The sequence below is a fragment of the Cyprinodon variegatus genome, unplaced genomic scaffold (assembly GCF_000732505.1).
Source record: "Cyprinodon variegatus isolate N-32 unplaced genomic scaffold, C_variegatus-1.0 Scaffold216, whole genome shotgun sequence".
Taxonomy (NCBI): Eukaryota; Metazoa; Chordata; class Actinopteri; order Cyprinodontiformes; family Cyprinodontidae; genus Cyprinodon; species Cyprinodon variegatus.
The window spans coordinates 820,771-837,063 of NW_015150669.1; the positions used below are offsets into that span (position 1 = coordinate 820,771).

A 16,293-nucleotide genomic window follows, 5' to 3' on the forward strand; every position below is an offset into this window, starting at 1 on the left:
CTGCACCTGGATTCGGCAGGTAATGTACTGTACCTACGCCAGGATCCTTTTTGTGGATTTCAGCTCTGCCTTCAATACAATCATCCTGGCTCTGCTTCAGGAGAAGCTCTCCATGCTGATTCCAACTCCACAACGATAAGCAAACAGCAGAGGTCTTAATTGCTGCTTGTTTTGTTGCTCAGTTGGACCAACAGGAGTTGGGACCTTAATTATGATGTGTGGGCAACAGGTCTATAGTCATTGACAACTGTTTTCTTTGGTACCAAAACAAGTCAGGAGGTCTTTCTCATCCCTGGTACTGTCTGCTGCGTCTGGCTAAGGTTGAAGAGGTGCTGTAGACTGTCATAGAGCTGCTCTGCACAGGTCTTCAGGGCTGAAACCATCAGGACCTACAGTAGTGACTTAATATAATTCAGAGTCTCCAGTTGCCTTTCCATTGCAAATGCAACCATATACATCTGGATGCATACTGTAGTAAGGAAAGCAAAGGAACAGCGGCCACCCAACCCAGTGCGCCAGAAAGAAAAGTTATCAGCAACTGTCCCCAGAAACCCTGATCTAGGCAGGTGGTCCACAATAAAGCAGTAAAAACAAGTAAAACATTCAAGGAATCAGTTTTTGCACAACAAGAAATATATACCTACTGACCCCAAAACTTGGCCACCATTAGTTACCTACAACTCTTCAAATACACAAAAAAAGTATTAGGATTTATGTCTGTAGATCCATGATTTAAAATTGGAAATTTTCAAGTGGTATGAAGGGAGAAGGAGGAAATAAGGTTAAGTTGAAAGATTTACCGTCTTATTGTCAGAGATGGGTAGTAATGGGGTCAGGCACCGAAACCCAAAAGTCAGTTTTATGTTTTCAATTCTCTAAGAATTTTTCAGATTTTTAATTTTGTATTCCTAATTTTGATGCCCTGTCTGTTGAGCAAAAGAAGAAGCTGCGGAATACCCAGAAAAAATAGATTGCAGGAGTCTATATGCAACTCTGTTTTTTTTCAGCATTTAAAAAAAGTGTCTTAATGTTAGTCAGCTACATGGAACACTTGCAATAAGTTTAAATTATGCAAAAGACAGCGCACGGCCAACATGATTAAAGACCGACAAGTTCGGGAGGAAAGCCTCGTCTTTGACCCGCTGCATCGGTGTTGTGTGAAGGTAGGCTTCCAAGGCATTTTTAATTTGGGGCATTTTGAACTAGAAATGTTATTCTGCCCCAATTTGTATTTGTTTTTTGTTTTTTTGATACTTACAAAAAACTGAATTTGCATATAGCTCTGTCAGATTATCTAATTTTCGAATTAATCTAATTCTGCTGCTTGTTTTCCTTCCTCTGACACTGATTATCTCCAGTGGGTGGCTGGAAGAAAGATATAACAAGTAAAAGGAAGTTCTGAGAGAAAACATTGCATCCTCTGTGAGAAAGCTGTAAGATCTTTGGAGATTTAAACAGGACAAGGTTCCCAAGCATTTTTCAAAGTTCACCATGGATTGGCTTCAGGGAAATATTGTTAAGGTAACATAGTAGCCTGTCTAGCACTATTTCAGAGTAGTGCAGTAGAACATCAATAAATAAACATTGGCTGCTACCTTCATCTGTTGAAACTTTGGTCAGTTGTCTTTTCACACTACCTAACTGCATCCAGATCCAACTCAAAAAGTTTTAAACATGTTTGGTTGTCCTTAACTGAGGTTGGATAGCCTCAGTACCACTAACACACTTGTAGAATTCAGTCCTCATCTTGACGCATCATCTCACTGATGCTAGGATTTTATGCCCACTGCCGACTGACAACTACAACAAACTAAAGCAGGTCTTTCTTTACTGGGAACAAGGCAAAATGTATCCTCAACAACTGATAGTAAAACCATCAACAGATTCCTGCAACAAAACTGTGGCTCTCTATAGCGCCTCCAGAGTTCCCTTCCCGGTCTGCATTAGTTTGTAAAATAATGATAAAATACTATGCATCCTACGGATGATCTACTGACCTACTTTCTTATTCGGCTTGCTCAATCACAGGGAATCAAATAGAATACACTTCAGTTTGTGTTTGTAATCTTTAGAAGAGTAAAAACTTCCAAGAGTCACAGAAGATTTTGAAACAGCATTGAGCTCATGCCTTAAACCTGACTTAAAATCAGGACTTTGGGCTTTGGGGTGAACTAGGAAGGCTTTAGGGCCTCCTTCCGACCGGGAGGTTCCAAGAATAATGAATTCTCCCTGAACAGTTTGAAATATGAACACAGAGCAAACATTTGATATTATCAGCATTTTAGGCTTTTTATTCCATAACTTACCGCTCTTGGTCAGCACTACGAAACCGGGGCAGAATCATCTGTTTGAAGCTGCTGGTTCTGTCCAGTTTCGGCTGACTTTTTGCCCTCTTGATGGAACCCTTCAGCCTTCGATTGAGAAAACTCTGTAGATTAAACAACAAAAACAAACATCCCATGAACATGAAAAAATTCTGTGAACTAAAGCTTCTCCTTTTGGGTTTTATTGTACTCACCGGCTGCCTGAAGGGTTGAGGTGTCGTGTTAGGAGGGGTCTCCATACTCGATTGTCTCACAGAGGCAAAACTTGCCCTGCGGGATTGGTCTACAAGAGGGTATGATAAAAAGGAAGAAAGAAAAATAATATTAATGCACTTTCTAACAAATCTGGATTATTTTCTAAAGGATCTTAACATGAAAATAATAAATATATTATTAACACAGGAAGATCCTGTAAGAGGACATCATATATTTGATCAGGCAGTAATATGGTTGCAGGATTTATAATTCATTATTATGGTCAGAAATACATTTAGACATTTGGGTTTTGTCTTGTTTTGTTTAATCTATGATCAGTTTGACGACATTTAGGTGTTAATAATTATTTGAAAGTTATTTCTGAATGGTTTTAGAACAGTCACATTAATTAACATGCCTGGGTCAGTGTTCAATTATTTTGAATGACATTGTACTCAACAAAGCACCTATTTATACACTCTGAATTACAGGCATACATTTTGCAAATTATGTTTTGTTTTTGTTTTTTTAAAGGGGAAAAGCTTTTTCAAAAGAACTACACCCAATGAGAACAAGCAATAACAAGAAGTTGTGACAAACCATATTTTTTAGAGAAGCTGACATGTGCTTCATGATTCCAAAAAAGTAAAAAAAAAATTAAAAGAATGGACAAAGGACATTCTTTTGAGGACCAGAATGTTCACATTTTGGACAAAGAAGACAGGTGGTTTGAGAGGGGTGTGAAGGAATCCATCTATGTTAAGTAAGAAAAACTAACCTTAAACAGAGGGGGTGGACTTAGGTTTCAGCTTTTAAAAACCTACAATGCAGCAATAGAGTTGATTTCTTGCCATCATCGCAACCCTCACCCCCTACAGGGCAACAGAACACCTCGCCTGTTCAGCCGGGCCAACGATTCCCTCTAAAAACCCTCTTTCAGAGATATAGACAGGTATCGGGGTAACAAAGGAGCCAAACAACTACCAATTCCTAAGGGGTAGATCAATTCGTCCGGTTCAATTTGCATGTTTTTTAAGTCAAAACAAGGCTTTGATTTTGGTCCATTCTATAAAGTCTCAAACTCAATGCTATTTCAGAAATTTTGAAATGAAAAAGCTTCCTCGATGGGAAACGAAAAATATTCAAACTTGGAAACAAAGTCCAGCAGAGGGTTTTTTACTTTTTTGGAATGACTATAACCTGAATGACTGAGAATCTTCACCAGTGATGTGCTTAATGGGCCAAAATCAGGTCTAATTTCTGCCAAAACTTAAGAATTCAAAAATCCCTAAAATATAACTTTTATTAAAAACATGATATTAATATAATGATATAAGCCAAAAATATAAAAACAAAGTCACCAATACAATTAGTCAACAAAGGCATTTCAGAATTAAAGTGAAATTTCTATTACCTAGAAAATTAAGAAAAAAGGAGCATAGGTGAGTTGCTGACATACTATTATAAAGGAGTGGTGATTATACAGTATGTCTAGGTCATTACTACTTCTAAAGCATTTTTTCCAAAATTAGTCAGTGCTCTCGTTTAAACAAAATTCTAAAAAATGGACCTTAATCAGAGAGTTCCGAGGTAAAAAAATCCCTGATTACCAAAGAGAATATCAAGACCTGTCTCACATTTACCCCCACAAAACTCAAAAAAATCAACAAGACAAAACAGTGTCAGGTGACTGAGAACTGATAAAAGGAAGGATAAAAGATGTACTAATCAAACTGTAGAGCATATTAAAGCACGAGGCCCCACAAAACCTTTTAATATTGAATTGTGTAGAATGCGGCATGTTGCCAACCATGAGAATTTTGGAAAAACGAGATCAAATTCACTGTCAAACATGGTGGCGGTAGTGTGATGATTTGGGACTAGTGTACAGCTTTAGGGTTCAGGCGGACTCATTAGTAGAATTATGTAGACATAATTTCTGCTCTCTGCCAGAAGATCCTGATCTAATGCAGGCAAGCAAGTCTGAATGTAAATGCCTGCAAATAACAACAACTGGAAAAAAAAAAAAAAAAAAGAAAACAGCAACCATAAAGGAAAGTCTTCACCAAGTCTATTATTATAATAAACTTATTATATAAAATTATTATATGAAAAAATTATTGAAAAAAAATATTATTTTAAAATAGTGGATTTTTATTTCAGATTTAGACCAATACAACTTAGAATGAAAAGTTTAATTGCACTTTTGCCTTTTAAACTTAAAGCCTTTTGCATTTTGATTATCCAAGAAAATGCACATTCTTTATCTAAACAGTTTGCCTTTGAAGGCCTTTAAAACACCCCTTTTGAAATAGATCAACTCCGATATAATAATAGATCGTGATTTGTCCTGACATTACCCCAACATAACAAGTGAGGGATCCTAGCCTGTGCAATAACAAATACAGGTTCAGCTCGAGCCTAAAAAAGTCTGAAAGCAGGATCCAGTGTGTTATTGAAATGTTAAAGAAAGAAGATCAGGAAAGGAGAAAAGAAATGCATGAGACAGCTTCTATGCTGTTTCTGAAACTGCATTTTAATGCAGGTAAGATCATTTTTTTTTATCTGTTAAAAGCTTTTCAAGGTAAACATAGTGAGTTGAAGCTGCAGCATTAGATGGAGATAATTGTCTGCTGCCTACACTTCAAATTCCCATCCCAGTCTACTCAATAGTCTGTTTTTTTGTTTTTTTTGTCTTTTAAAGTCTTTCCAGGTCAATGCAGTGTTCCCACTCCTGCTAAAAGTGTTTGTTGACAGTCTGGCAGTGACCTATAGCTCTGTGTAGGTTGGATGGGTGCATGTCTCCTGGCTGCTGTGTATAAAAAAATTATTTATGGGAATACTAATTATTTATTAGGCTTATCTTAATAACATGAATAAGAATACACAGATGCAGCCTACTCAAACACGCACACAAAAAAAGAAACAGTCTAGAGGTGCTTCACTACAAAACATTTTTAACAACTGGTTTTGGAAAACTTTATGAATCTCCGTGAAAAATTAAGCAAAAAAGAAACCTGACAGCAGAGTGACATCGGAAGTGGGGCCCACACTCCTCGATGACTCATCTTGATACCTCTAGCTTTGGTCTGTCTTAAGGCTTGGACTACTCAGTAACATGGTGATGGATCTATAGGAAAGTATGAGCAACTATCCTCAGGGAATCTCAGCAGATGCCTTCTCTGACCATGAAAGATTACGTCAAACAGATACCAGAATTAGTTGTGTGCAAGATTTGTTCACTTACAGCCTTCCTAAATTTTCTTCTCCATGTTCTAAAAATAATGTTTGATGAGAAATTTTGTTTGAAGAGAAAACCGTAGGACACTGGGCATTCTTTACACTTCACCAATATCTAAGGGACGATCATAGCAACCTAAACTGATTGCAATAAGGTGCTACTTTTTTCTGCCATGCATAATACAATTTGGAACATTTATTCTATATATTTGTTCCCTATAATTAGTTTAGACTTAGACAACTTTTACTGTCATTTTGTATGTACACAAAGTGTATGCGGAATGAAAGTTCATTTTCTACAGCTTTCAGAACATTTCCATTCCATAAAATGCAGCAGTGATCAAATGTAAACAGTTTGGGAGAAAAAACATGGTGCAAAACATTATTGATATGGAAGAGCATTTAATATATATGGTGTAAACATGCAGTATTTTTGGTTTGGCGTTATCATTGTGATGAAGAGTCTGTGACATGATTTTAAGTTTTTTTCAACAGTTCAGCTGTCTGATGGCGGCGGGGAAGAAACTGTTGCAGAATGTGCTGGTCGGATGTTGCAAAGCCTCTTCCCAGAGGGCAGCAGGGAGAACAGTCCATGGTGGGGGTGTGAGGGGTCATTGATGATATTACGGGGACCTGCAGTGCTGGTATGAAATAAGAAGAGGAGCCCCAATGATCCTCTGTGCTGTTCTCACTACTCTTCCCACTTCCTTCCAGTCTGAGGCGCTGCAGCCTCCACACCACACAGTGAGACAGCTGGTCAGATCGCTCTCTATGGTGCTTCTGTAGAACGTGGTGAGGATGGGTGGGGGCAGGTGGGCTCTCCTCATACTTCGCAGGAAGTACATGCACTTCTGTCCCCTTTTGACCAGTGAGGTTGTCTGTGATTTGCATCACCAGGAATCTGGTGCTGCTCACCACCATTATCTGAACTGTTCTACTCTGGCCCTAAATCTAACAATTAATGCATTCTAATATCGCATCTGTTGTATGCCATGCATAAAAAGAACAGTTTTGCTCTTTTTAGTTAAATTAGAATAAAGGAACAAGTCTGATTTAATGTGACATTGCCCCCTAATCTAAGAACAATACGTAGGTGACTTCAGACTGTGTATTTCTTTTAAATAAGCAGAATTGTTAAAGGAATAACCTGAACAATGAGAAAGATACACGCTGGGAAAATATTTAAAAATTGTATAAATAACATTGATCCACCAGACAGCTGAGCAAATACTGGTAGTAAAAGGTTAGTTAAAAACTAAAAAGATCGCTCTTTCCATAAATGTTGCATCTTCATATTAAAATGTATGAAACTTTCTGTCAAATCCACGCAGAGAAAACATGCAACCACACAAACACTGCTCTGTGTCTTTATACCTGCAAATCTCAGTGTTTATGCATTTATCCAAAGCAGCTTACAAACTAGACACAATTTTACAGTTATCATGAATATAACAATAAGTTCTCCAGAGGGAAATCACTTGTCATAATCAGTGGTGAGAGCAAAGAGAGAGAGAGAGGGAAGTGCAGAAAGAATAGTAGAGGGGTACAGAGGTAGAATAGAATAGAATTCAACTTTATTGTCATTCCACTGTCACAAGTACAGAGCAACGAAATGAATTCTCTGCATTTAACCCATCCCCTTGGGGAGCAGTGGGCTGCCATTGTGCGGCACCCGGGGATCAGTGCGGGGTTAAGGGTCTTGCTCAGAGACCTAGAGTTCTTCAGTCTTCAGTTTCCTGAAGATAGAAAGGAACGCTGGTTTTCTTGTAGCACTTGGAAGGTCATTCCACCATCTTGGAACAACCCATGAAAACAGTCTGGATTGTCTTCAGCGTGGTGTAGGTGCTGCTAGATGACAATCCATTGCTAACCGGAGTGACCGAGTTGTGACATAAGCCTTTTTGAAGAGGGTTCAAGTAGACTGAAGTCTTACCCTTAAGCACTTTGTAGGCTAGCATCAGGGACTTGAATTTGATGCAGGCAGCCAGGGGTAACTAGTGATGCTCAATGAACAGAGACACGACGTGAGACTTTTTGGGCTGATTGTAAGACTAGAAGTGCCGCCGCATATTGGATCAATTGCAACGGTTTTACCGTACAGGCTGGAAGAGCAGTCAGGAGTGCATTACAATAGTGAATGCTGGAGATAACCATAGACTGCATAGACATAGACGGGTAGCATGTTGGGATAGGTATGGCCAGATCTTTCGTATGTTTAGTAGTGTGAAGCGACAAGATCGAGAAACAGTGGTAACATGATCATAACATCCAGGTTTCTTGCTGCTTTTGATGGAGTCAGAGACGAGGATCCAGTTATGATGTGAATATTGTGGTTTATGGCTGGTTTGGCTGGGGAAAAAATCAGTTTGTTATTCTGGAAACTGGGCTTACTAACATTTCCAAAACGTGTTTTGATGCAACCAGACAACTATGTCAGAAGAAGTTTTTATAAAGTGCTATGATTACCTTAAAAGATAGGTAATTTATATTAATTAGATGTATTTCATTTTTATAAAGTCAAGAGAAAACACTAAACTTCAGTTAGTAAAATGCAGGTTAATTCGATCCAATTCTGTCTTTTTTACAGGACAGCTTGCAGCACTGGTTGAGGTTTCACAGATTATTAAACTGCTCTACAACCAAAATGTTCTTAGGCTTAAAGTCACAGACTGATGGGTGAACATTGTCCTCCAGGATGTTCTAGTAGAAAGTGTCATTTCATCAGTTATCCAGACCCTGAAGCAGGAAAGTTGGCCCAAACTAACTCACTACCATTTTTTTTAACGTAGGCATGATAGGGATTTTCTGTTAGATTTTTTTCTGAAATACCTTTTTTTTTATGATTCACACCAAATGTAGCATTGCTTTATAAAAAAGGTGTTATGTATAGTGAGAAAGAATTTTTCTAATTTTTGCAGTTTTGCAGCTGGGCTATTGCGCTTATGTAACTACAGACCAGTCTGTTATATATTTTTTTATCCAGAAGTATTTGTAATGTTGTTACTCAATCCAAGCTTCTATTTTTGTCTGTGAGTGATCTGTTGGGTTGGGTCTTTTTTAGAAATGCCCATTACCCAGAGGAGCTGTTTTATCCTTTTTTTTTTTAAAGAGAATCAAGACACCCTGTCATCCTATGATTTTGATTTCCTAACTCTCAGTGCCTGTAAGTAGGCTACTTTCCAGGTTCTATTCTGAATCACAGCTAATTGTTTGGTACCCATGGAAACAACTCCAAGGGCTTCTATTTGAAGTGTAAAGAAATAGGCACGAAAAAACTGCATAGCAAGGATGATAAAAAAAAAAAACAAGATACACACTGCAAAGAGTTTCATTTCTTTATGTTAAAAAAGAATTCAGACAAATCAGCAGGCCATGAGGGGCAATCCCCCTCAGCTGAAGGAAAGACTTCAGATATGTATGACTCAAACTGGATCGAATCATAACACAGAATCAATTGAATGACCTTGCAGAAAAGATTTTCACATACATCTACCCACTCCTGAAAACAGCCCTTTGCGATGAGGAGGGATTTCGGTAAACGTGACATGTTAGAACACATGGATGTGTTCAGTTGGGTCATTGTGAATGTAAATTGCTCTCAAGACGGAGCGTGTGGGTGGCAACAGCCTCTAGCTAACTGATACAGGGAAAGAAAGACGGAGAGAGAAAGACTAAGAGTGGGTGTTAGAGAAACATAGTCAACCTTTATCATGTCTATTAATAAATGTTGGAACACTTTGACATTTTTGAAACTAAAATAGTGCATTAAAAATATAATTTCCAAATTTTCTAACAGAAGGCATAAGAGCTATCAATACTGTATGAGGTGAAAAAATAGAATTGTAATGTGATATAATTAAGTTTTTTTTTAAGGAATTTAATTGGATTTAATTGTGCCTATATGATCGCTATTGGATGAAAGGAACTAATCTGATTTAAGTTTGGACCAAAGTGGATTTTGCAGTGCCTTGCCAAAGTTTTAATTTCCTCTAAGCCGATGAATATATTAAAACCAATGCAACCAAATGAGGCCCAGCATATACAGGTCAGTTAGGGAGAGCATAGATCAGCCTAAAAGAGGAAAAGCCTGCAGTAGGTGAAAAAGTTGCAAAGAGCCCCAGCTCCAGTAAGCACATCTTTCAGTAGTATAACTATTACCTGTGCAATCCACAAACATATCAGTTGTTGAGGAGTTGCAGGGAGAAAGCTACTGCTGAAAGAAAGTAATAAGAAGTGTTGCTTGTACTTTGTTGCAACAAACCACTAAGGGAATGCAGCAGATATGTGGAAGACGGCGGTCTGTTCAGATGAGAATTTCTGAGCTCATTTGCAAAATGCTTAGTGTGAAACAAATCTAGCTTTGGACTTTACACTGTACAAACCATCCCTCGGGATGACACACAGTGTGGCAACCACAGGGTTTGGAGATGCTTTTCCTCAGTAAGGCAAGGATGTCAGAATTAAAGTAAAGATGGATGGCACTAAATACAATGCAAACCTGAGACTGTGCACAATGCGTAAGAGTCGTCCTGTCAAAGTACAGACCCAAAAGCAGGTAAGAATTAACATGTAGGCTTTGAAAATTGATTTTATCAGACCTTCTCAATCAATTCAGACTAATGCTGAGTTTTTTGCAAAGACATGTCAGAAAAAGCTTGTAGAGGCACACCCTTAAGGACAAAAAGCTGCCATTTACTTATTTATTTGCCTGAAGATGCTTAGATTACTTATTTCAACTGCTTAAAGACTGAACAACTCAACAGCTAAGTTGTAGTCTGCTTTACTCTATCTGTGCATCTGAACATACCATTATCACCCCATAAGAATTTTTATACTCCATTTGTGTAGTTTTTTTTTTTCCTACACCTGCTCCTCTGTTTTGCATTGCCCGGTCATGAGATCAGTAAAGTGTTATTCTTTTCTTATGTAAATGTGAGGAATTGCACCTGGTGTTAAAGTGGCCTGAGATTAAATTTTTTTGTCATTTTGAGCTATATATATATATATATATATATATATATATATATAAGCTGGGGGAAAAAAATTATATATTATTTTTTTCCCCAGCTTTTATGGTCATTACACTTTCACAAATACAGAGCAACAATATGAATCCTCTGCATTTAACTCATCCCTGGAGTGGCAGTCTGTGGGAGTGGGGCTTGAACTCTGAATTCCAAGTTCTATGCCCTAACACTATGCCACTATTCCCCTAACAAATGCCATGCAGAAAGACCTCGGGCCGGGAATCAAACCCCAAACCTTCTTGCTGTAGGGCAGCATAGAGATCAGCATCAACCCTTAAAGAAAACCAAGGCTCAACGTCATTTGAGAATCATCAACAAACCAAAAAAAATTTTTTTACACACTATTAAGGAATTAAATCTGTTCACTGGAGACTATTTGAGAGAATATGGCTCACCAGAGACTTTTTTTAGGAATAGACTCATAAGTTAAATGTTCAACAAAAATCAGTCAGTGAAAAGGGTTAAATCATGAACTATAATGCTTTAAACTGGCTACACAAAAAAATATCGTCCATTTCTGTTGCAGGACCAACACAAGCGTCATATTTGCTAAGTTCTGAATTTAAATCTGTTGTAGTTACTGTAGAGGTGGCAACAGACATTTAAACTTCAATTTAAATAAAGGATTTGTAATTCCTTATTAGGATACCTTAAAATTAAATGATCCTAACAGGCAACTCTCATTAGTGATGCATTCAAAGAGACATTAAACAACTTTTTCAAAAAATACTCAGAAATTAGTTTTCAATGTCAGAATTTATTACACAAGCCTAAAAACTTTTAAACATTGTAAAATAAATAAACAAATCCTCATGCAGTCACAAAACTGTTCAGTTCCAAAAGATTTTACTTTAAATAATTTGATACTTGGATGCTATTCAGTCACAACAGCTTTATGCACTAAATAAATGATGTTATGAAATACGTATGTGCCTGTATTAAAACATATTAGTTTAGTAGTCAGTGCTTTATCACATGAAGAAACTGTGAAGCTGTTTCATGAATCTACACTGAAGTTGTTACATCTGAACATGCAAGTCGCTCTTCATAAATAGCTATTCCAAAAAAACTGACATGTATAGAAAAGATAAATTTAACCTTTGGTTATTATCAAAAGAGGCAAGCTAGGTTTTAAACCACAAAGTAGCTGAGGTTCTCAGTTTTGCAGATTCTCTAGATAACATCAAGTCCAAAAATCAATGAGTTTCTGCACATATAGAAGCTGCTAACAGTGGCTCCCAGTTTCATTTGCTCACAGTGCTATCAGAGAGTGGATTCTCTGGAGAACAATGCTCGTTAAAAAATGAAATTCTGGCTCAATTCCCAGACAAAAGCATACATTGGTTTCTGTTCAGTAAGGTTATAACAAAGTGCACAAAATTGATTGTTTACATTATTGCAAGGTGGTAGTAGTAGATGAATAAAGCAACTGTATGCATCCAATTTGTATTTCATTCTTAAAAATAAAAAATAATGCTTTAAAAGATACTATTTAGACTAAAATATGTCTTACTATAGCTGCCGTGCTGTTGATGTTGTGCTCTAATTTGAAGTGATGATGTTGCCAGTCACAGACCACAAACATTGGATCTCAGTATGACTGGTCATGAGCATCTGACAGCAAGCCTCCATTGACTCACAGACAGGCCTGCTGGGGCAGATATTCCATTCATGTCATATGGAAGTGCCAGTAATTACCATACTCCATCTAGTAAATACAGTTGATGACATCAGCTATTGTGTTAACACAATTTAGCTAAAAAAAGAACATGATATTGGTCAATAAGGTTACCTTAAGAGATTGAAAGATTGTTTTACCATATTCTTATCTTATTCAGAATGAACAATTTAATTGTTGGCAACTGATTGGATTAAAATTAAATCAGAAAAAATCTGTATCTAAGTTGCCAATGAGTTTGCACGTTTCCAATAGTAAAATTATTTGGTCTGGTGTCACTATCTATCTCCAGGAGTCTATGGGCAAAAGGCGCAGTACATCCTGCCCAGGTCACCAGTCTCTCCCAGGACAAGAGACTCACAAAGACATACAGCAATGCACACACACACACACACACACCTAAGGATAATTTAGAGATACCAATTAACCTAACAGTCATGTTTTTGGACCGTGGGAGGAAACTTTAGTACCCAGAGAGAACCAACACCTGCACGGAAAGAACACAAAAACTCCATACAGAAAGACCCCAGGAATTGAACCCAGAATATTCCTACTACAAGGCAACAATGCTACAAACTGCGTCACCATGCAGCTAGCTAAACTACATTCAGGTTTTAGTAATAATCCAAGAGAAAATGCAGTCATGTAAAGTAATAAAAACTAAATCAATAAGTTAAATCACGTAAGTTAAGCCGTGAAACTAGTTCAAATCTGTCTGTATTTACTAAGTATTTCTGCTACCATCTGAAAATTCATGGTTTATATTGTCCTTTATGATAGGCCATTAACACATTTAAAAGGAAAAATGTATAATTCAAAGGAGGTGAAAAATTTTGCACAAGTATGTTTATTGAGAAAAACATCAAGGCTTTCATTCTTCACTATTATGTATCAGCAAAGTGATATTTTTCATTCAATAATGTTGGAAAGTTGTACATTTTGTATTTTACAATGAAAGGGCCCAGGCAGAAATAGTGAATGAAAACTTTGTGCATTGCAATAATAGACATCATGAAAATAATTACATGAGTGCTTTTCACAATCTATTGTGACTTACGCCTAAACTGCCCACATGTAGTTTGCTGCATTTTGACTCCTACACATCTTCTCCAGATGCCTGAATTTACACAACAGCTAAGAAACCTTTTTTTTTTTTTTTTTTTCATAATCTCCAACAATAAAGCTGAACTGTTTTTGAGAAGTACCAGTAACATCCACCTCAGGGATGCTGGATACATTTCTCTCTGAGCTTTAACAAAAAATAAGCCCTATTAGAGCCCATGGATGAACACCCTTTCTTAATGTCCGTCTCTTATCCATCTGTTGCCAAACACACACCACAGAGAAAAATATTTAAGCTGCATTATACCATTCACCATTTGGTGTATGAATGGCTATAAGTGAACAACAGTTCAATGACTTGGTATTAAGAGGAATTCATCAGATTTATACAGATATTTGATCTCCATTGACAAAGAACTATTAACCTCAGCATGTTGGCAGCTTTATGATGTTGGCATGACAGAGGTTAGACCTATGTGTTCTAATTCACTGTTTCCAGCTCTTGTCCTTAGGACCCACTGTCCTGCCTTTTTTAGATGTGTCAGTGCTCCAGCATACCTGATTGAAATGACTGCATTACTTCTTCAGCATAGACTATCCACTGCAGAAGCCTGTATTTAAGTCAGGGATGTTAGAGCAATGAAACCACTAACACAAGCAGTACATTTGGCGCTGGGTTTTTCAGCAAATTAACCTTTAAAGTAAAACTTAGTTCACAAAAAAAAAAAAAACTGATGCAGTAACCTCTCTCTCAGGCAGCTTTAGACACAAAAGCTGGATTTCAATACATTTGCAGTTAAATGTGTCTGTTAAAGTAATGCCCTTTGAAATAATGCCTGGGGTATGTACCCTTAGCAGCTACTGTGTTAAGTACAGCTTTCCAACTGCTAGTTGACACAAATTTCTAATCAGCAGCAAAACAATGCATTAGGGCATGTAGACATGGTCGAGCATCCTACAGACTCAGAAGACCACACCGGGTGCCACTCCTGTCAGCTAAGAACAGGAAACTGAGGCTACAGTTTGCACAGGCTCACCAACAGTGGACAACAGAGAATTGGAAAAATGTAGCCTGGTCCAATAAATTTAGTTTTCTTTTGCGAAATTTGGATTGTAGGGTCAGAGTTTGGCATAAACAACATAAAGGCATAGATCCATCCTGTCTTGTATCAATGGTTCAGGTTAGTGGTGTAATGGTGTGACTGATATTCTCTTAGCACACTTAGGGCCTCCTAACAACAATCAAGCTTTCTTTCAACACCACAGCCTATCTGAGTATTGTTTCCGACAATGTCCAAGCTTTTATGACCACAATGTACACATCTTCTGACGGCTACTTGCAGATGTGCCGTGCCATGCCATGAAGAGCAAATAACCTCATTGGTTTGTTGAACATTACAATGAATTCACTGTCCTCAAATGGCCACCACACTCACCAGATCTTACTCCAGAAGAGCAGCTGTGGGATGTGGTGGAGCAGAATCGCATCATGGGTGTACAGCCAGCAAATCTGCAGCATTTGCTTTGACCATACATTGACCAAATTTTCTGATGAATGTTTATAATACTTAGATGAATCTATGCCACAAAGGATTAGGGCAGTTCCAAAGGAAAAGGGGGTCCAACCCGATACTAGCAAAGCCTGCCAATCTGGGCTACTACATTCATTTTAAATTATTAACTCCCTAGTCATCCTTTTTTTTTTTTTTTGTCAATAAAAGGCATGCATATAGTGCTGTCTACATGTACCAGGTTTGTACCTGGTTTGGCACCCTCCTCAGGTTTAATGCGGGTTATTGCATCTGATTTTTGCTGCTGGCCAAGCGGATGATATGATGTAAACCAGGACAAATGAAACAAACAGCTCTACCCTTAGCAGCTGCTCTCTGCCAACCCAGTCCTGCACTCTGTCCTTTGCTTAGGATCCAAAAAAAAAAATACTCTCCTATGATATGAAAATTAAAAGAAATCCTGATTTTAGTCTTCATAAAAGCATTCGTCTGGATAAAAAACAAATCTGAATCATCTGTCCAGTCTAGGGTAATAATTTTACATGAGTCTTGTGTCAGTCAAATGACCTAAAAGCTAGGTCAAATTCATATCCGAGTATATATCCAAAATGTGTGTTAAAATGCAAAAATAGGTCAAATTCAGATTTAAATCTATATCTAAAATGTGTGTAAAAAGTTAAAACCACATTGTGAGCAGAGTTGTCCAAACAATCACCAGGACTGACAGGAGGAAAGCTGCCTCAACCACTTAGTGGGTCTTTGACAGGCCGGCAGCAACACCCCAGGAGGCTTTAGTATGAGCTGTGATTTACAAAACACAGACTGAAATCTGGATGCCAAACATGCTGTAACAGCTTAGAGATAGAGACGCAAAGCTATTTTATCATGTAGTGCCTCTTAGACTCAAAAAAAAAAATAACTCAAACAGTAGGATAATGGAAAAAAAGTGAAGTAAGCACTAATGTGTAAATATTTTATTTGCACAATCCACGGTTTCATCACGTCTATCTTCCACTTATCTACCACAAGAGTCACACTCTTTTGTAACATCTATGGAGTTTTCATTGTTTTTTCACATACCTTAACAGATAAATACCATGCTAAATCCCTAAAATTTAAGAAATACAGTACATTTCTATAAGATCCATTATTCTTCAGTCGATCACGTCCTGAATGCCCAGTTTTCACTTACTCTGATTTCTTTTTATGACTGTCAACCTTGTGCTGTCTATGGTATTTTTCCCCTCATTTAGAAA

General features: G+C 37.6%; 1 protein-coding gene across 4 annotated transcripts in view; it reads right to left on the reverse strand.

Annotated features, from left to right (window-relative positions):
* LOC107088356 (ras/Rap GTPase-activating protein SynGAP-like) overlaps positions 1–16,293 on the reverse strand; it is a 75,414-nt gene that overhangs the window by 45,784 nt on the left and 13,337 nt on the right. For all 4 annotated transcript variants that reach the window (XM_015380479.1, XM_015380477.1, XM_015380478.1 and 1 more), the window contains 2 exons: positions 2,519–2,607; positions 2,307–2,428 (listed from right to left, as the gene is read on the reverse strand). In XM_015380479.1, the coding sequence (XP_015235965.1) occupies positions 2,307–2,428; positions 2,519–2,563 (167 nt within the window). In that variant the 5' untranslated portion in view covers positions 2,564–2,607. The remainder of the gene's footprint in view (positions 1–2,306; positions 2,429–2,518; positions 2,608–16,293) is intronic.